The 20,044-nt window shown below is 50.0% G+C and overlaps 2 protein-coding genes across 11 annotated transcripts in view; one reads left to right on the forward strand and one right to left on the reverse strand.

The window, feature by feature from the left end:
- Sema4d (semaphorin 4D) overlaps nt 1-7,248 on the forward strand; it is a 118,674-nt gene extending 111,426 nt beyond the window's left edge. For 2 of the 4 annotated variants that reach the window (XM_045131745.1, XM_045131747.1), the window contains 3 exons: nt 3,326-3,535; nt 5,621-5,715; nt 6,504-7,248. In XM_045131745.1, the coding sequence (XP_044987680.1) occupies nt 3,326-3,535; nt 5,621-5,715; nt 6,504-6,530 (332 nt within the window). In that variant the 3' untranslated portion in view covers nt 6,531-7,248. Of the gene's footprint in view, nt 1-3,325; nt 3,536-5,620; nt 5,716-6,503 lie in introns of those variants that run through there. The other 2 variants (XR_006632959.1, XM_045131746.1) reach the window with 2 other exon arrangements.
- Nucleotides 1-20,044, reverse strand: part of Secisbp2 (SECIS binding protein 2) — a 54,697-nt gene that overhangs the window by 7,808 nt on the left and 26,845 nt on the right. For 4 of the 7 annotated variants that reach the window (XM_045131733.1, XM_045131732.1, XM_045131737.1 and 1 more), the window contains 7 exons: nt 19,233-19,399; nt 18,433-18,601; nt 15,919-16,075; nt 14,909-15,129; nt 11,204-11,358; nt 10,652-10,841; nt 9,542-10,320 (listed from right to left, as the gene is read on the reverse strand). In XM_045131733.1, coding sequence (XP_044987668.1) covers nt 10,217-10,320; nt 10,652-10,841; nt 11,204-11,358; nt 14,909-15,129; nt 15,919-16,075; nt 18,433-18,601; nt 19,233-19,399 — 1,163 coding nt within the window. In that variant the 3' untranslated portion in view covers nt 9,542-10,216. The other 3 variants (XM_045131735.1, XM_045131734.1, XM_045131736.1) reach the window with 3 other exon arrangements.

A 20,044-nucleotide genomic window follows, 5' to 3' on the forward strand; every position in this document is an offset into this window, starting at 1 on the left:
TCTGGAGTAACTCTTAGAATTTCCCTTAGGAACCAGGCGTAGTGGTGCACACTTTTAATCTCTGCACTTAGGAGACACAGGTAGGAGGATCACCATGAGTTCAAGGCCACCCTGAGACTACATAGTGAATTCCAGGTCAGCCTGGGCTAGAGCAAGACCCCATATTGAAAAAAAAAAAAAAAAAGTTGGATGCAAAAAGTGGCATAAGCATCTGGTGTTCACTTGCAGCAACAAGAGACCCTGGTGTACCCATAATCCCCACCCCCGACCCCGCCAAATACAAATAATAATTTTTTTTTTTTTTTTTGGTTTTTCACTCTAGCCCAGGCTGACCTGGAATTCACTATGTAGTCTCAGGGTGGCCGCAAAGTCACGGTGATCCTCCTCCTACCTCTGTCTCCTGAGTGCCAGGATTAAAGGCGTGTGCCACCAAGCCCAGCTTTTTTTTTTTTTTTTTTTAAGTAGGGTCTCCCTCTAGCCCAGGCTGACCTGGAATTCATTAGGTAGTCTCAGGGTGGCCTCGAAATCATAGCAATCCTCCTACCTCTCCCTCCCGAATGCTAGAATTAAAGGTGTGCACCACCACACTGGCCAAATAATTAAAAAAAAAAATTACGGTTAGATCTGGGCAGACAACTCAGTGGGTAAGAGCTCATGGTACAAGCATGGAGGCTGGAGGCTGTTTGAGTTCAATTCCCCAGGATCCATGTAAACAGCTGGGCATGGTCATATATGCCTGTAATCCCAGTGCTGAGGGAGCAGAGAGCAGAGACTTGCCGGGGCTTGCAAAAACTGCAGCTCCACATCAAGAGACTCCGTTTTAAGGAAACACAGAGGTGACCATACAGGAAGACACCTGATGTCCTCTAGCATGTAATTTTCACAAACATGTGCATGCACCATACACACAGTATTATACATGTAAAAGAAGCTAAAGGGCATCATCAGCTATAGCTTGGCTACAAGAGACTGTATAAAAATCCCGTCTGGCTGGAGAGATGGCTTAGTGGTTAAGGCATTTGGTGGCAAAGCCAAAGGACCTAAGTTTGATTCCCAAGTACCCATGTAAAGTCAGATACACAAGGTGGTACATGCATCTGGAATTTGTCTGCAGTGGCTAAGAGTCCTGCTGTACCCACTCTTTTTTAAAATAATTTTTAAAAATTTGACCTGTGACAGAGATATTTCAGTCTCTGCCCAGCACTGGCCCTTCCCTAGGCTGTGCAGAGTCCTCCAGTTTCCACTGAGGACAATGTCAAGTGTTTGTGAGCAGGCTTTTCTAAAAGTCCTCTGGCTCTGCCATGTTTTCTTAAGTGTTTGAACCCCAGCTTTCTTCACCTCCTGAGTGTCCTCTGCAGAACCGCATGGGGTCTTTTACTCCCAGGAGGGCGGGTATTGGGTATTTAACAGACTTATTCCCATGTTCTGGGCAGGCGGTGGTTGCCTTCTGGACTGTGTGGTGGCCACAGTGGTCCAAATGGCCTCAGCAATCAGTAGAGTGGGAGAGAGCAGAAAACAAATACTGGTCAGGAGCCATGGCCCTGGGCAAGGTATTTATGCTGGTGGGGTGCCTGGCTGATTCAGGTGGACCTTCCTGTGAGTTAGGTGGCAGCAGGAAGCCGGCAACCCTGCCCAGTGGGTCCTTGTCTTCCCAGCAGCCCCGACACAGCAGAGGAGTAAGCAAGAGGTGCTGGGCAAGTTTAAACCACCCTGGGCCCTTTCTTCTGCGAAGCTGTGTGAGCCACATTAGAGTGGAGCTGCCCTGGCTTGTCCTCTCCTTAATGGGGAACAGATCAAAGCTTGGCCTGGTACGGCCAGCAGCCCTGGGGGTACTGGATGGAATCTGACCCAGATAAGCCACACAGAAGACAGCGCTGAGAAAAAGGAACCTGCTGAGTAAACCTGGCACTAGGGGATCAGAGTTCTGTCCCTACTCAGGGTTCCCCCTATGTGATCATCCCTGGTTGTCCCATAAGAAATGCAGGGACTGAAATGGGCTCAGGCTCTGGCCTGAGATCTCCCTTGTTCCTAGTCACGCAGCCTCTTGTGTGCATAACCGCAAACAAGTGGAAGCCAGTCTTGGTCCCCCATTGTATGGCTTAGACAAGCCAAGTGTTAGAAGCTTGAAATTGATGGCCCTAGTCCTCTGTGTTTGGGGAAAAGGGTTTCGCAATGTAGCTTTGGCTAGCCTCAAACTTGCAGCAATCTTCCTGCTTCTGTGTCTTGACTACTAGGATTACAGGTGTGCACCACCATACTTGGCTCTACTCTTTTTTTTTTCCTCCAAGCAATTGGCAATGAAAAGCTCAGAAGACAGGCAAGGTGGCACACATCTATAATCCCAGCACTTTGAAGTAGAAGCAGAAGGATCAAGAAGTCAAGGTCCATCCTCGGCTACGTAGGCCAAGCTGGATAAATGACACCTTGTCTCAAACACCCAGGAGAGGGCTGCAGAGATGGCTTAGTGGTTAAGGCAACTGCCAATAAAGCCAAAGGACCCAGGTCCAATTCCCTGGGACCCAATAAGCCTGGTGCACAAAGTGGCACATGCTCTCATTTGTTTGCAATGACTGGATGCCCTGGCATGCTCTCTCTCTCCCTTTTTCCCTCAAATAAATAAGTAACATTAAAAAAAAAAAAAAACACCCAGGAGAAAAACAGGTATTTGGGGTGCTTCATGTGGTCAAAGTCCAATTCAATCTCTTAGGCCTGCACATAGATGAAGCAGAAAACCCATGGTGGGTAGGTTGGCATGATGTACCAAGCTTAGTTTTGTCAGGGCCAGACTTACTGGGCAGCATCTGTTCCCTCCCCCAAGTCTCAGGCTCTCACAGACCCCAACCAGTGCTCTTGTTAACCAGCCTAACCTCTCCCCCACCCCCAATACACCTGGGACTCAAAGTGATGCAAGCAGGTCATCTGGGGACATGGGGACTTCTCCATTGCTACTGCAGAGCCAGGGCTCAAAACCACCTAGAGAAAATGTGTCATTCTTGAGACACTGCTACCAGGCACTCCACTGGGAGAGGGGTGCACAGCACTATGAAAAAGGGGAGGGGCAGGTAAAGAAGGGGTGTTCATGAAGGTGGGCTCTAAATTGCCACCTGAGGTCAAAGAGCATGAAGCCTACAAAACAGTGAAGGTGAGAGGCCCATGCAGCCCTTTCCTCCTACTGGTCACTTGGGGGTTCCCTCCAAAGGGACCTGTTCCAAGTCACTTCCAGTTCAGTTGGGACCAAGGGAGGCTTTCATCTAAGGAGTCCCTCAGCTGCTGGGCAGCTCCCACGAGTTGGGTGTTGAGTTGGAGATGGTCCATGTACTTACAGGTCCCGCGGATGCCCACTTTATCTGGGAAAAGAATGGGCGTGTCCTAGAGACATGCGTGCCCATGCAAACCCATGTGTTGCCTGATGGCAGGACCCATGTGCTCAGCTGGCTGCGAGATGCCATCCAAGAAAGCACGGAATATGGCTGCTCTGTCTGCTCCTCAACAGGAAACCAGACCTCCAAAGTGCGGCTGGCCGTGATGACGCACGGTAGGTGATGCCCACTCCTGACGCAGCTGCTGGGTACTGTTACTATCTTGTCTCACTTGCACAGCAGCACTTAGGTTAGGGGCTTTCCATTGGAACCATGAAAATTTAATTTTTACTGCTTCTTGGGCCGCTCATGCATACCTGTGCAAACCCCCCCACACACACCTACATGCCTGCACAGACTAAGTGCGTTCACAGGGGACGATGCAAGTGCTGTTCTGTTACTTGGGCACCACACGCATGCACACAGGCACGTACACGTTCATGAGCACGCACGTGAGCGCACTGCCTGTTGCTTGGCACTGTAGGTCTGTTATTTCCCTGCTTGTGCTGACGTCCCTTTGCCAGGCTGTTTACATGTGGTATACTTGTGCATGCGTGTGCGTGCGTGCCTGCATCTGTGTGGGTGTGGGGAGGCCAGGGTTAATGTTGGTTATCTTCAACTGCCCACATTATTGAGACAGGATCTTCTCACTTGAACCCAGTGCTGACTCAGCCAGTCTATCTAACTATTTTGCTCCAGGCATCCCTGCCTCAGCCTCCCGCATTTTGGGGTTACAGGTGGCCACCATGCCTGTCTCTTTTTTGGGGGGGGAGGCTTTTCAAGGTAGGGTTTCACTCTAGTTTAGGCTGACCTGGAATTTACTGTGTAGTCTCAGGGTAGCCTTGAACTCATGGCGATCCTCCTACCTCTGCCTCCCGAGTGCTGGGGCTAAGGACATGCACCACCACACCCGGCATGCCTGTCATCTTTGTGGGCGCTGGGGCTCTGAACTCAGACTGTCACACATGGTGGCCACATTCTACTGCTTCCCACCCCTTGAGTCCTTTGCGGCTTCCTTTCCACACACCCTTCCATGTGTCCCCTGATTGTCTTTTAGCCAGCTGTGGGCTTAGGACACGCCTCAACCTTCAGCTCACCTGCATGTGGTGTGTGGGGCTCCCAGGTGAACAGGGACTTGTGAACGCTACCGGGAAGTGGGGATGGCGCTGTCTGTCACCAGAGGCAGCTAGGCAGCGCGAAAGCCTGCTGTTTTCCTACTCCCCGGTCTGAGGAGGGCGCTGCTGTGACTGTCACTAATGATGAAATATCAGCCCAGAAAGCTCAGAACCTGTACACGTCATCACTGGTCAAGTGGAGGACTCGATTTTGAACATGGCCAATGTTGGCGGCAGCACAGATCAGAATTCTCCCCTCCCCCACAGTGACCAAAGGTCCAGCAGTACTGCAGCTGGGGGTTCACAATGACAAGATTCCCTCTTGAAGGAGACCACCCCATGAACTTCACCTGTTAGAATCCAGGGTGTCTGCAGGGATCTAAACTGCAGGCTAGTGGGCACATGGCTCTCTGACCACTGCTGCCTAACTTCATTAGGCTTGCTTCACTTAGGAAGTCAGTAGCATGAGCTGGTAGTTCAAGGACGTGGGGCACTTCATCCTTGCACAGTTGTTGGGTTTATGTCAGCAAAGCAACCAACCCTTCAAGAACTTGTTTTCTGAACTCAGAAGACACAAACCTGGAAGACCATGGCCAGGAACACAGGCCCACCCACGTGCCACACAGGGTTTATGGTACCCGGCAGTGCTGTGGGAACAAGCCCTTTGCCACGCAGACGCAGGAGTATTTATTACTGAAGTGTGAACAGTCCCACTGCAGCTGTGGCCTGGTGGGGAGGGGGGCAGATACCTGGTGTGGTGACGCACGAAGGATCAAAATTCCAAAGCCACACCTTTAATTCCAGCACTTGGGAGACAGAAGTAGGAGCATTACTCTGAGTTCTAGACCAGTATGTAACCACAGAGTGAATTCTAGGTCAGCCTGGGCTAGGGACCCTACCTCAAACAATTCAAGGACAGGCTAGGCTACTTAGTGAATTCAAGGCCACACAGACATATAAATCAAAATCATCTTTCAAAAACAAAGAAAGCAAAATGCATTGACCCCCCCCCCCAGAGCTCCACTCTGCCTGCTCATGACAGAAAGGGGTCTCCCCTGACCCTATTCTGCAGCCTTTATGAACAGTGGGCATCAACGGCACCACAGAAGTCTTCAAAGTCGTGACCTCTGCCCACTTGCCTTCCAGAGGCATTCCAGCAGAAGTGGAACCGTGAGCTTGCTGCCTGGAGGGCCATGGTTGGGGAGCACGACCGGCTGATGCAGGGCTGGAGGAAGGCATGGGTAGGTACCTTGTCACCAGGTGTGTGGGCGCCCTTTCAAGGGTTCCCCATTCCCTCTGTGTGGACCTCTCTAGCTTCCTCCCCATCCTGAGGACAAATGTTTTTGATTTGAAGCCCTGGCAGCATCCTGTGTTGTCACTGTAGCTGGGGAAGACCAAGGGTTCCAACTGGTTTGGGTATGAAGGCAGGACAGGACCATGGGCCACGCACAGACCAGTGGCTGTGTCAGGGCCCAGGTCCACCCCAGCCCTGGATGGGTTCTCTCCAAATCATTGCTTTCATGGTGCAGGAGTCCCACACAGGTAGACTGCCTCCTAGCTGGTAGCTGCTAAGGGGCTTGGAGGTGGTGTCCTGGGCCTGGCAGTCATGCCCCAGCTCCAAAAGGTAAAGCCAGGGTTTACCCTGAGTTGGCTGCCACACACAAGTGCAGGGCACCCACATTTCTTAATTAAAGCATGTTATCTATCAGTCCTCTCATCCTGGAAGTCACCCAGTCCCTGTCCCCCAGCTGTAGAACCACAGCTTGTATCTGGAGTCAGGGATGCTTGGCTAAGCAGCCCCGGCTCATGGAGCATCTGTTGGAAGCAGACAAAGAGCTGGGGCAAATGGGTGGCTCCTTTGCCCTCCTGTCCTCTAGGAAACTATCCTTTTGCTCTGATCCTTGAAACTCCCAGGGAATCCTACCCATGGGATGTCCCAGACCGTCTATAGAAGAAATTCTGTGGTACAGCAGGGAAAGTCCATTATATTCTACAGCAAAGACCTCAAAGACCACTGTGTTCTTTTCAGGAAAGCTGCAGTGAAGACACCTTCTAGCCACCCAGAGACAGTTCCTGATGGACCCTACCCGACGATGCTGCCAGTGGCCACAGTCACCCTTAGTGGAAGCACCAGCATCCCCTCCCCCCAGCACTGAGCTGGCCTGCCCTATTGAACCACACACCACCTTGTGTGCAGAGTGACCTCCTAGAGGCTGGCAGAATAACCATAAATCACCGTGGGCCTGGGCCAGAGCCTTTTAAATCACGTGTTTACACACCTTACGAGTCCACCGAGCAGAAACAGGAAACCAGGACATTTAGAAGGCTCATCCCCCATGGCAGCCAACCCTTCATAACCCCCAGAACTCACTGCATGCCTACATCCCTCCCCACGGGCCATCAAAGCCAACACCCTAACCCTGACTTTAAAGGCTAAGCTGAGCCAGCTGCAATGCCCAATGAAAGAGCTAGCCGTTCTCCACCCAGAGACGGGTGAGGTGAGAGTCCAAGTGAAAATCCTTTTTTGCCTTAAATTTCCAGAGAAGACAAGGGCCAGCCAGGGTGGACGGCTCTGCATGGCTCAGAATATGAGGCTATTTTCTAAAGCACAGTGGTTCTTGCCTGGGCGTGTTTACCCTGTCCCACATAGAAAAGCCCAGCAGTCAATTATGCAAATTTCTTGGTGCCATATTAAAGTTTTTGCTGGTGGTCTGTGTGATAGTGGTACCTGCTTCCAAGTCTCTAATTATTAAAGTGGTCTCTCTGAAGACTCATTATGTGTGGACCATGGAGGCTTGGCCATAGACATGCTCAGCCTGTAATCATAAAGACGCGTCTCTTCTTGTCTGTGGAGCGTTTCCTTGTTGAAAACAAAGCCATGCCCCTCCACGACCCTAGGAGACACTCTCTGGCTCAACCATGTGCCTACAGCCTGCTCCTTGTCTCCTTTCTGGAACAGAGCGGATGGGCAGACACAGGACCCAGCATGAACAAGGAGCCAGAGCTCACTGAGTTGTTGGCAGAGGTGCCCTGGCTGCCTCATATATTCTGCCCCCTTCTCCACACAGAGCCAAGGTGGCCAGATTCTGCCCTGCACCTACTCAACACAAGCTACTCACACATGTAGAACTGGCACACCTCCGTGTATGAAGCTTTCTGTAAGGAGTGCCTCAGCCTTGACTGTGGCTTGTCTTTTGAGCTGAGGCTCTGCTGAGGGACCTGCAGTCAGCTGCAGACCTCTTGCCTTGATGCTGTTTGCCATCTCCTTCCTTATGTTTGGATTTAGTCAGTCTGTTCGTTCCAATGAAACAATCCTACTCACGGTGACAGTAGATGTTCTGCCAGGAGCTGTGGCAATAAGGACGAACTAATGATTCCCTGGAGAGCTGAAGCAAGCAGAAAGGAAGTGCTGCGTGCATGCTGGGTTTGGTGCCATGCTCGTGTGCACCACCAGCAGAGGTCAGTCAGGCCAACCCACGCCACCTGTAGTGCTGGCCTCGGCAGGCATCCTCCACTGTCAACGAAGTGATATCACAGCCAGGGCACCCACAGGCATAAATCTGGCTAGGTCAAGTAAGAGAGCTCTGAAAGCTGGGTGCAAGGTTAAAACCCCACGATGGTATTTACTCTGCTTAAGCTAGGAGTCTAGATTGGCAAAACAAGTACCACAGGCAACCTTGCAGCTTAAGGCTTTAGCCCAAGAACATTTTTGACATATATATTGTTTGTTTGTTTTTGTTTTTCGAGGTAGGGTCTTACTCTAGCCTAGGCTGCTCTGGAATTCACTATGTAGTCTCAGGGTGGCTTTGGACTCACAACAATCCTGCTACCTCAGCATCCCAAGTACTATGATTAAAGGCGTGCATGACCACACCTGGCTTGGATAATTTTTTGACTTACCATAATTTAGAAGGCTAGCTGCTGATAGGCTAATTTTTTGCACACAAATTAATTTGAGATTTTATTCTTTTTTATTTTTTATTTTTAAGAGAGAGCAAGACAGAGAGAATTGGTGCGCCAGGGCTAAAGCCACTGACAATGAAATCCAGATGCTTGCGCCACCCAGTGGGCATGTATAACCTTGAGCTTGCCTCACCTTGATGCATCTGGCTTATGTGAGATCTGGAGAGTCCAACATAGGTCCTTAGGCTTCGCAGGCAAGAGCCTTAACTGCTAAGCCATCTCTCCAGCCCAAGCTTTTATTCTTAAGTAATCTCTTTCCAAATTTACTACAACTGACTTGCTACCAACTGACAGTGGAGGGGACAATAGGAACAGATTCCTCCTCCATCCAACTGATCTGGTCAGCCACAACCACCTCCCACAACACGCCTCCAGATGGCAGGGCAGGTGGTACTCCATGCACCAGCCTCAGGCCCACTGCCAGCCCTGCAGGAAGCCCTGGGGTCTGACTCATTCTTCCAACCAGAACTGCTTAAACCAGGCCTCACATCTCAGATACAATGCTGGGCAAAACCAAAGTCAATCAACAGACTCTTCAAGGCTGTTATAACTGCTCTGTTTGCTTGACAAGCAGCTAGTAAGAGTGCAGCCTGCAGTGAAAGGAATGCATGCACTGGCTGGTACCCAACAGGGCTCGAGATTCTGGGACTCACTGCTTCTAGGATGGGGAGGGCACAGTGACAGCTTCTGCTTGGCCCTAGACACAGAGTTTAAGAAGGACAACTCGTGCCAGGCGTGGTGGCGCACACCTTTAATCCCAGCACTCGGGAAGCAGAGGTAGGAGGATCGCCATGAGTTCAAGGCCACCCTGAGACTACATAGTTAATTTCAGGTCAGCCTGGACCACAGTGAGACCCTACCACCTTGAAAAACCAAAAACAAACAAACAAAAAAAAAGGACAACTCAGGCTGGGAGTGATTTTCAGTTCTAGGGCTTAGGAAACTTGAGGTAGGAGGATGAATTCAAAGCCAGGCCAGGGCTAGAGTTCCTGGTCAGCCTGAACTACACTGAGACCATGCCATGAAACAAAATGAAGAAAAGAGGGACAACTTGGGATGTGGGGGTGATCATAAAGACTGGCCTAAGATCAGCAGAGTCTGAAGTGAAATTAAATAATCACTCTTTATTCAAAATAAATAAGCCCTCTTCCTTGCAAGGAAATAGGAAAGTAAGCTCTGTCCACTTGGCTGCTAAGACAGAAATGACATTCATAATGTTATCATTTAAAAAAGAAAGATTTGTTGATTATCAAACTGACATCTAGGGACTTTTCAATATACAGTGCATCTTTGGAAAGAATAGACTAAAGGGTAATTCAATGTTAAAAAGTCAGGGATGAGAAGCAAACCTTCCTTCTGAGGCTCATTAGCAAATCCTTGGCATCCTGAGAAAGGGCCGCTACCACCCACCCCTCCAGGGGTGAACTCCTGCCCTCCTGCCCACTGAGAACTCCCTGCTAGGCTCAGTCCTGCTGCAATGGAGGCAGTTTCCCCAGCAGCCAAAGTACCCTGGATATTTTCCAGTATTCTCCAAATCCAGTATGCACAGAGAAACTGAAACTGAGTTACCAGGCTCTTAATAAGGGATTCTACTGGCACATTTCAGTGTCCACGGGATGGACTCAGGTTCAAGCTGGAGGGCCTGACCCTTCCCTCAGGCCAGTGAGTTTCCTATCCAACAGTCAAAAATAGAGGTCAGTGAAGAACTGAGAAAAGGAAGTCTTTCTCCAGCCTCCCCTCCTTATCCAAAATACAGACACAGTGGAGAGACAGCTCTCCTTACATATTCAAATTCATCATTTGAGAGGTTGAAGCCTCCAGTGAGTCTTCGAGTTCCAGGGCACACTGACTGTAAGCTTCCAGGTGGGCTCTCCAGACCTCAACTGCAACAGGAAGCAGCACCCCATCAGATGCAGGAGCAAGGAGGAGGCAACGGTCCCCAGGGGCTCCACCTATCCTTCCTCGTCAGCTAGGCTGGCTCCCTGACACCTGTCAATCATAACTCCATGAAGGACAGCCTTGGGAACTCAGCCCTCACCGCAACCCCCTCAAACCATTCCTGGCCCTCACGCCATTCCTGGCAGCAGCACTGACAATGGCCTGGACTTCTCAGGCCTCGCTGTAGTAGGCCCTGCAGCTTTGGTGCCACACTGCTCTCCTGAGGGCCTGGATGATACACAAGGCAGAGGTCCCCACCCTCCCGGGATCACTCACTGTAGCGTGGCTCTTTTCCAGTGGGGGCTGGGGCACCATCTTTGGCAGAGCAGCTGGGGCCCTTTGTGGGTGGGCTGGGAGGGGTCTGAGGGCAAGGCTCTCCTGCCAGCTCCTGCCGCACGTTCTCCAACATGGTCTTGTATGCTTGCCGGGCAGCCACAGTCAGCTCAACCATCTTGTGAAACTGGTCCTTGGACACAAGTGAGAGCCCATAGGTAGCGTCACCTGACTATAGGAAAGTGATCGCTGACCCCCACCACTGCAGGGCAGCACCCTCCAGGAAATCAGGGCACCATAGACAGTGTAGCTTCTGTCTTTAGGTGCTGCCAGGAGAAAAGAGGGGCCTGGCCAAGTCTGTGGCCTGAGGTGCTCCTCTTATAAGTCTAGGGTCAAATTCACAGGCTCAGCAAGGTGCTGTTGAGGAGACAAAGGGTGCTGCTCTGTGAGAAGCTTCTGCCTTGAGTGGGTTCTCCTCAGGGCCACCCTACGTAGGCCACCATCCATCCTGACTTACTCCTCCACAGGCAGGGAACAGGCTCAGGTTCAACTCACCTGGACCCCATCATAGCTGAAGATCCCGACGACACTGACAGGAACTGCTTTGTTCAGACTGCGCCCCAGAGCCTTGCGGTTGAGTGCAAACACGAAGGGGATGTTCTGCTCGCAGGCGGAATCAATAATGGTGTGCAGGGTCTCATCCAACCCACCTGGTCAGAGAACAAGCACACATCCACAGGGCGGGCTTGATGCTGAGCCTACAGATAAGACAAGCAGCCCCAGTTCACTAAGGCCACTGGCCCCTCCCAAATTCCACCAGGTCACACCCATGTTTAAGAATCACTTCTCCAAGAGACAGCTCTACAACACAAGACCACACAGCTCCTACTGTGCTAACAGAAAAACTAAGTCGTAGCTAATATCACTGATCATTCACTCTGTGCCGGGCCACTGAGCTCACACACGAGCTCTGCTGATGCAAATCCAAGGCTCAGGAGCACCACTGATCAAGGCCATTTCCATACCTACCAGGGCCTATATCTAAGTGTGCAGGACACACCTGCTCACTGGAGCCTATAGAACCCAAGGAACACTTCCTATACTGAAGGAGAGAGGGTTTTGGAACAAGTCTTTATGCTCCAACAGTAGCAATCGGATGTACATCAACAAGATGACTCCCAAAATGGGAGAGATTAGCTTGTGCTTGCCTGCAAAGCCAAAGGACCCAGGTTTAATTCCCCAGGAGCCACGTAGGCCAGATGAACAAGGTGGTGCATGTGTCTGGAGTACATTTACAATGGCTAGAGGCCCTGGTACACCCATTCTCTTTCCTTCTCTCTGCCTCTTTCTCTCAAATAAATAAATAAAAATAAAATTTTTTTTTTAAAGACTACATGAAAAACAAATATAAAAAAAGAGCTGGAGCCAGGCGTGGTGGCACACGCCTTTAATCCCAGCACTAGGGAGGCAAAGGTAGGAAGATAGCCATGAGTTCGAGGCCAGCCTGAGACTACACAGTGAATTCCAGGTCAGCCTGGGCTAGAATGAGACCGTGCCTCGAAAAACCAAAATGAACAAATAAATAAATAAAAATAAAAATAAAGACTCCATTTACACAGGAGTAAATTTGCCAAGTAAATGAAAGGTTACAGAACTTCAACATGCTAACGCAACAAAAAGGCACCCTGCTTATGGGCAGGATGACTGCAGTAATGAAACATCAACTTCACATTGACCGTAAGCCATAAGACAGCCCCATGTCCGACAAACAGGGTTTCTGTGAGAAGTTACAAACAGTAGGGGAGAGGAGGCAGCATCTTCATCCTCAGGCTTGCTACAAAGCCAGAACTCTACCAACCAGAGAAGCAGCAATGCCCTGCACACAGGCAAACGGAGCATGCGAGGAGCAGTCATTTGAGTCAGCAGGGGAACAAAACCTTTTGGTGAATGAGATGAGGAGACCAAGCTACTGTACTTTATGTCTCAGACTGAAACGTAAAACCATGGACGAACCAGAAACAAAACAGAATTTTAAAAATTCTTTGCTTAACTCTGGAATGAAGAAAGTTGAGAAATGAAATAAAACATGCAAAATAAGTAAGAAAATAGCTGGGTATGGTGGCTCAAGCCTTTAATCCCAGCACAGGAGGCTTTCTTCCATGTACTGAACCTACAAGACATATAACCATGAGTTCAAGGCCATTCTAAGATTACATAGTGAATTCCAGGTCAGCCTGGGCTAGAGCAAGACCCTACCTCCAAAAAAACAACAATAATATCAGTGTTAATAATAATTATGAAAAGACAGTATTTAAAGGATCTAGTTCACGTCTACTATCCCAACACTCAGGAAGCTGAGGTAGAAAAATCATTGTGAGTTCAAGGCCAGCCTGGGCTAGAGTGAGACCCTGCCTCAAAACAACAAAAACCAAAAATCTATTCTCAAGAGAGCAAAGAAAGAAAGAAAGAAAAATGACAAAAACTAGAATTATTTAATATTTGTAACTCTTACCCCACAGGCTAATTTATTACAAAACAAGTAGAAGTCAACTCCCTATATACATATGGGCAAAGAACATGAACATGAAACAGTTCACAGAAGACATTTTTGAAATATTTTATTTATTTACGAGAGGGAGAGAGAGAATGAGTGAATGACAAGTACGGGCATGCCAGGGCCTCCTGCCATTGCAAACAGACTCCAGATGCAAGCAATATTTTGTGCATCTGGCTCTATGTAGGTAATGGGGAAATGAACCCAGGCCATCAGGCTTTGTAAGCAAGCACCTTAACCCCCGAGGCCATCTCTCCAGTCTAAGTAAGGCATTTTTAAAAAAGAAGACACTGGCTGTCCCTCATAAGGGAAATGTCACTAGCTACTCCCAAGGACAGCAGTGTGGGGAGGCCAAGCCCATGTCACATGAAGTGTTGCAAAGGCCTCTGGGAGGCAGTGGGATGTGTGTCCGTTACAGATGCCCTTTCATTCCATGGACTGAACCTACAAGACATATAGCTGACCATATAAATGGTAAGCAACAATGTTTGCTACAACTGTTTACAGCTAAGTGTCACCCAGAACCTACTGCTGCCTAACACGTCTACGAGGCTGGTGACTGAGCACACAGGCACTGCACGGCAAGCACTGCAAAGGAGAACTGAAGCCAAACTCCCACTGGGATGCAGGGAGTCAACAAGCACCAAGCTTTCCTCTACTGCAAAGCTGCAAGTGAGAAGCTGAAAGCAGCAGGCAACAGTCCACACACACGTCTGGAGTTGTGGTTGGCCTTTGGACTGACAGGAGGGGTCTCTAGGGAAGCCTGGCTGCCTCTTCCCTAAGCACACCTGTGTGACTGTGTTACACTTTGGGTGTTTAGATGGGCTGGGCACAAGGACGAGCTGCTGCTTCGGGACACATCAGACCTATTAGCAATCCTCCAGGCTTCAGACATGCAATGGTAACCGGAGAAGACCACGGCCCAGAGTTCAGCACCAGGACTTGGCCTCATTACTTCAGAGTGCAACGGTGGCAAAGCTGACAGATACACACAGGAGAAAGGGGTAAGCAAGGGGGTGCTCAGGGAGCCATGATGGCATGCAGGAAAGACATGAGATGTCACAGATGTGAATTCCCTGTCACCTCATGTATCATGCTTCCAGCACTGTTAAACTGGTAAAGTATTTAAAATTTTTTTTTTAATTTTATTTTTATTTATTTATTTGAGAGCGACAGACGGAGAGAGAAAAGCAGAGAGAGAGAGAAAGAGAGAGAGAGAGAATGGGCGCGCCAGGGCCTCCAGCTACTGCAAACGAACTCCAGATGCGTGTGCCCCCTTGTGCATCTGGCTAACGTGGGTCCTGGGGAATGGAGCCTCGAACCAGGGTCCTTACGCTTCACAGGCAAGTGCTCAGCCGCTAAGCCATCTCTCCAGCCCTGGTAAAGTATTTTAAAAGCCAACATCGGTTATAAGCAAGCAGGGAGTTAATCAGACTGAACAACTATAGGCTGGATGAAGGCCTTCTGCAGGTACAGGGTCTCCAGCAGCCTATGGAATACCAGAGCAGCAGCAGCCTTCCAGGCTAATCCTCCTTGCTGCCACAGGGAGGCCTGCGGGACCAGCTGTACCACCTCTGGCTTCAGAGGGAAGCACCCAGTGGCCATGACCCTGGGGAAGTGAGTGCACAACACTCCACCAAGACTGGCCCATGGACCAGGTGCGCAGCCAGTGACAGGGCATTTGCCACAAGACACATAGCCATTACCTTTTGACTGTATCTTCTCACAGTTGGGAGAAATAATGACACATTTCAGCTTCCTGAGCTTCAGGTGTTTGAGAACTTCTCTCAGGCCCAGCACAAACCGACGTTTCGTCTTGGCCTTGACTGGATCCTTCTGGTACATCCGGTCTTGGAAGCGCACTAGCTCCTTGAGCAGGTCTGTGACACAAGCGTCCACTTCCTTACTAAGCATCTGGCTGCAGTAACTGAAAGAAAACCGGATGTGTGAACTTGGCCGCTGGCTCCAACACTGTAGTCCTCCTACTCTATTGAAGTCCAGGGACAGGAGACACAAAGCCCATCAGGCAGGAAGCCCAGAAGACAAGGCAACTGCTAAAGAGCTTGCTATATGATGGATGAACAGTAAGTGTCCCAACCAACACCGCAAAGACAAAAGTCACAGGCCCTGTCCTCCAGGGCCTGCACAGGACCCTATTCTGGCCTATGCCCTAAACATGCCACCATCCTGAACACAAACACCCAGGAAGGTGAGCTGAGGAGCCCTGGAAAGGGGAAGTGGACACAAGCAAACACGTGAGAGGGCCTTCTAGGAAACTGCTAGAGCCAGGCTCTGCAGCTCACACCAGTCATCCAGCACTCAGGAGGAGGCTAAGGCAGAAGTGTGAGCTCAGGGTCACTGTGGGTCACACAGCGACAGCATCTCAAAAGAGAGAGGGGGTGGCGCCTGGGGAGATGCTGGGAGGGAAGAAAAGTAAACTTAACTGCCATTCCCCCAATGGATCCCTTACTTCAACCACAGACTAAGGACATCTCTTCACTACCAGCATGACAGAACCACAGTACAAATACACATATACAAGGCCTGAAGTGTACCCCACCACCTGCGTAACAAACTACGCAGCCATTTCAACCAGAGAATGAAAACTCAGCTGGCCCACCTATGACACAGACTTATGACCACTGCTCACTGCAGGTCCAAGAAGTCAGTGTCAAATCCAACCCAAGCCCTGGCCTGTAGCTGGGTGCTCACTCACTCCCGGAACCTCCGGCTGTGGATTCTGGGGAAGGTGGCAAGGTCAGGGGTAGGCTGGCAGGCCTCTGCATCCCTCTGGAGCTCTGTGCCCAGCAGCTCTTCGGACTTGCCCTCAGCCTCAGGTATGGAGAACGTTGATTCTTCTGTTCTCTCAAGGCCTTCACAGAGGAAAGAGTCACTGTGCGAGTTCCGTAGGGCAGATGGCCTTGTGGCAAGCCCAGGGCAGTGCCACCGACACACCAGGGCTACACAGCACCATCAGCCCCCAGACACAAACCACACCACAGACCAGCTCCCAGAGGACAGCAACATGGATTTTGGGTAGAGATGATAGAACAATTTTTCACTCTTCCCAGATGTGCCCCCCCCACACACACTCTGGTTATTCACTCAGTTTCCCAGTGGTGAAAACAACTACTTAGGGTTTGGGAGATGGCTCAGTGGAAAGGGGTGCTTGTTATGCAAGCATGAGGACCTGAGTTCAATATCCAACAGCCACATAAAAAGCTGGGTATGACTGCACATGTCTGTGACCCCCAGCCCTGAGGGAGATGGAGACAAGAGAATCACTGGGGCTCCCTGGTCAGCCTGTCTGAAAAGTGGGGCGCTCCAGGTTCATTGAGAAACTCTATCTTAGGGAAATAGGGTGGAAGAGTGACAGGAGGACACCTGGCCTCCACATGTGTGCGCAAGAAGCACATATATCTGCACACATGCATGTGCATATACACATACCACAAATACTATACACACCAAAAATTTACTGTTTTAACCAGTTTTGCTATGTGTATGTCTGTGCATGCATGTGTAGTAGAGGACAATCTCGGGTACCATGCTCAGGAACACTCTCCACCTTTACAGACAGAGTCTCTCACTGGCCTGGAGCTCACCAACTGGGCTATACTGGCTGGCCAGTGAGCCCCAGAATTATGCCTGTCTCTACATCTCCAGTTCTGGAACCACCATGTGCAGAATCTTATGGGGCACTGGGGATCTAACTCATATCCTCATGCTTGCAAGGACAGTACTTTATTGACTGAACTCTCTTCTCAGTCCCCACCTTTTTATTTTTTTATTTTTATTTTGAGGTACGGTCTCACTGTAGTCCAGGCTGACCTGGAATTCACTATGTAGTCTCAGGGTGGCCTCGAACTCATGGTGACCCTCCAACCTCTGCCTCCCACGCGCTAGGAATTCAAGGTGTGTTCCACCATGCCCAGCTTCCAGGAAGTTTTGAAAACCTGCAACTAGAGGCTAAGGCAGGAGGACAGCCTTTCAAGGCCAGTGTGGGGCTAGAGTGAGCTTGAGGTCACTCTGTGTCAAGATACAACAAAACCACCACCAGGATTAGTGCTTGAGTTTCTGTGCTGCTTACATGATTGAGAACATTCTTTTGTTAAATAACATCCTTTCGTTACATAATACTGCTCAACATCAGTATCTAAAGGATGATAGAGGACTCATTCTGCCCAGCACTGAAACAAAAAACCACCCAAGAGAGTGCCTGACTAGGGATGCGCTTCTCCCTACAGGTGTGGTTCCCAACAGCTGGGCACCTCCAGCCCATCAACTCCACAGGCCACCAGCACACAAGTACAAGGAAGGGAATCCAAGAACATACACCATACCCTCCGAGGCGGCAAGCACAAAAAGACTCAGCCCTTGAGTCAGTGAAGACAGGACCACTCACAAGTGCATTTACTGGGGTGTAACTAGCGTGACACCAGGGTATCTGTGTGTCAGGGGCTCCTGAAGCAATTCTGCTCCCAGGGAAATGCCACAGAAGCAGTGCTCACGTCCTCCATGGCACAAGCTGGGCAGCCTCACATCTGGCTGGGAGGGAGCTGCCTGGTACCATCCACACAGGCACATCCACCCACAAGCACCAAGCAGTAATGAAGAGCACCTCCTGCCATGAGGGAGCTGCCTGGTGCCATCCACACGGGCACATCCGCCCACAAACACCAAGCAGTAATGAGGAGCACTCCTGCCATGAAGGAGACAGATGTGTCACATACTGCGGCTGTACCAGTGCAAGTTCAGAGCCCCTTCACGTATCGTGTTGAGGCAGCATGTGTAGAGGGGAGCTTACTGAGAAAACACTGGGTTCTCCCCTGAGCACTGCATTCACTGTGACAAGTCCTTAAACTATACTTATGCTCTGTACACTGCCCTGGATGTACAACTCAGCAGGACACTCACATTGGTTTTTATGGCACCAAGGCTCAAACACTAGCTAGTGAACAGTACTACTGGTGGCGGTGGTCACTTCAAGCCACAGGAACATCAATGTCACATAGACTAATCACATTGGGAGAGGGCTCATCTTTGTCCCATGCAGTCACACTGACTCAAGAGTAAAGACCGCATTCTCTAGGCTTGATGCTGACCTGCTTTCTACCACAAAGGCTCATGGGAGGTTGGCCAAATCCTTGTTTCTACACACAGCTCACCCTCCTCACAGCTGCTCCCATCTGAAAGATTTTAGGTGAAAACACACTGAACGGGTCAGTACCTGTGGACTCAGTGTGGTCGGGGGCCTGGACATCAGTGGTCTGGTCGTCGGGGGCCTGGTCATTGGCACCGCTCTCAGCATCTCGTGCATCATCACTGACCACAGCAGGGCTCATGGCATTTTCTTGGAGTCGCTGCTGTTTTTTCTCTTGCCGTTCTTTCAAAATAATCTTAGAATTTAATAAACACATGAAACGCCTCAATACGTCTATATCTGAAAGATAAGCAAGTGCCTGTGCAAAGCAAACTGCCCATGTTCAGCTTCTTAAACAAGCCGTTAGGCTTGCGGAGTGTGGATGATACTTCCCACGTCCTGCAGACTACACACTCCCCTTACGACACAGCACAGCTCCGCGGCTCGGGGACACAAGGCAGCATGAGAGCCCTGGACTTTGATGCCGCATCTGCAGCTTAGCAGTCACTCGGCCATGGACACGAGTGAAGCAGAACTCACAGCACAGGGCCATGTGGCAACTTCACGGCAGGTTTGCTGAGATGCCTCCAGCCATCACTGATGCATCCCCTTGGGGCAGAATGTGTGAAGGACAAAGCCAACACCACCTCTAGCTTGCTGTGTTGCCACAAAGGGAAAAAAGAAAACAATTTCCCTCCAGTAGCTGAATGAATCCCTGTCTCACGTCCTCCATTCTAGCACACTGCTGGAGCTCAGACACAAAAGGGTATGCATAGCCGGGTAATAAAAACCTGACAAACTAAAGGCCTCAGCCCTGCAAGGAATCTGTTTGGATACTAACGCTGTCACTCTGCAGTGTCATGGCTCTATAAAAACACTCCACATACCTTCTTCAGTGAGGTGGGCTTCTTGGCCTTTGGGACCTCCCTTTGCTTCCCCTTCTTTATCAGGGGGGCACTGGAGTCCAAGGGGTTGTGTGGGGTCTTTATTTGATCAGAGCGGCGGCTCCTTTCCCCTGAGGTGGCTTCTTTGGAAAGCACTGGCACAGCTCCGACTGGGACACAGTGGGACAGATACTGCATGGTCACCTCCCAGAAGCCCTGCATGGCTTTCAGACCCAGACTGAGTCTGAAGAAGTCTTCATACCAACCCCACTCTCCCACCCCCAACATAACCTTTCTTACTGTTGTCAAACAATCTGTTACACATTATTTTCACTGTCAGGGAAGACCTGTCTTCCATCCTTATAATCAGATATGCGCTTTCTCAGTAAGTCTAAGAATGCTGGATCAGGGAATGACTCCATGGTCCATACTTACCATCACTCTTGGAAAGCAGTCCCTCACCATCACATGCTTGGTGGCAATGTCTCTGTACAAGTTAGCTATTACTTTCAGTAAGCATGACTGTCTGGCCAGCTCTTATACAAGGTCCTGACAAAATTCTCATCATACTTCTAGTTGATTCTAGTGCATTCTAGTTGATGCAGCTAAGTGCAAGAGCACAGTGAGTGTCTTACTTTAACTACTGAACACTTCTCTCTTATTAACCTGACTTCCTCCCTTCAAGGAAAAAGTTAATTCCTGTGTACTGTGCTTTTTGTTGTTTGTTTGTTTTTGTTTTGTTTGTCAAGGTAGGGTCTTGCTCTAGCCCAGGTTGACCTGAATTCACTATGTAGTCTCAGAGTGGCCTTGAACTC

This window comes from Jaculus jaculus, chromosome 12 (assembly GCF_020740685.1).
Source record: "Jaculus jaculus isolate mJacJac1 chromosome 12, mJacJac1.mat.Y.cur, whole genome shotgun sequence".
Lineage (NCBI taxonomy): Eukaryota > Metazoa > Chordata > Mammalia > Rodentia > Dipodidae > Jaculus > Jaculus jaculus.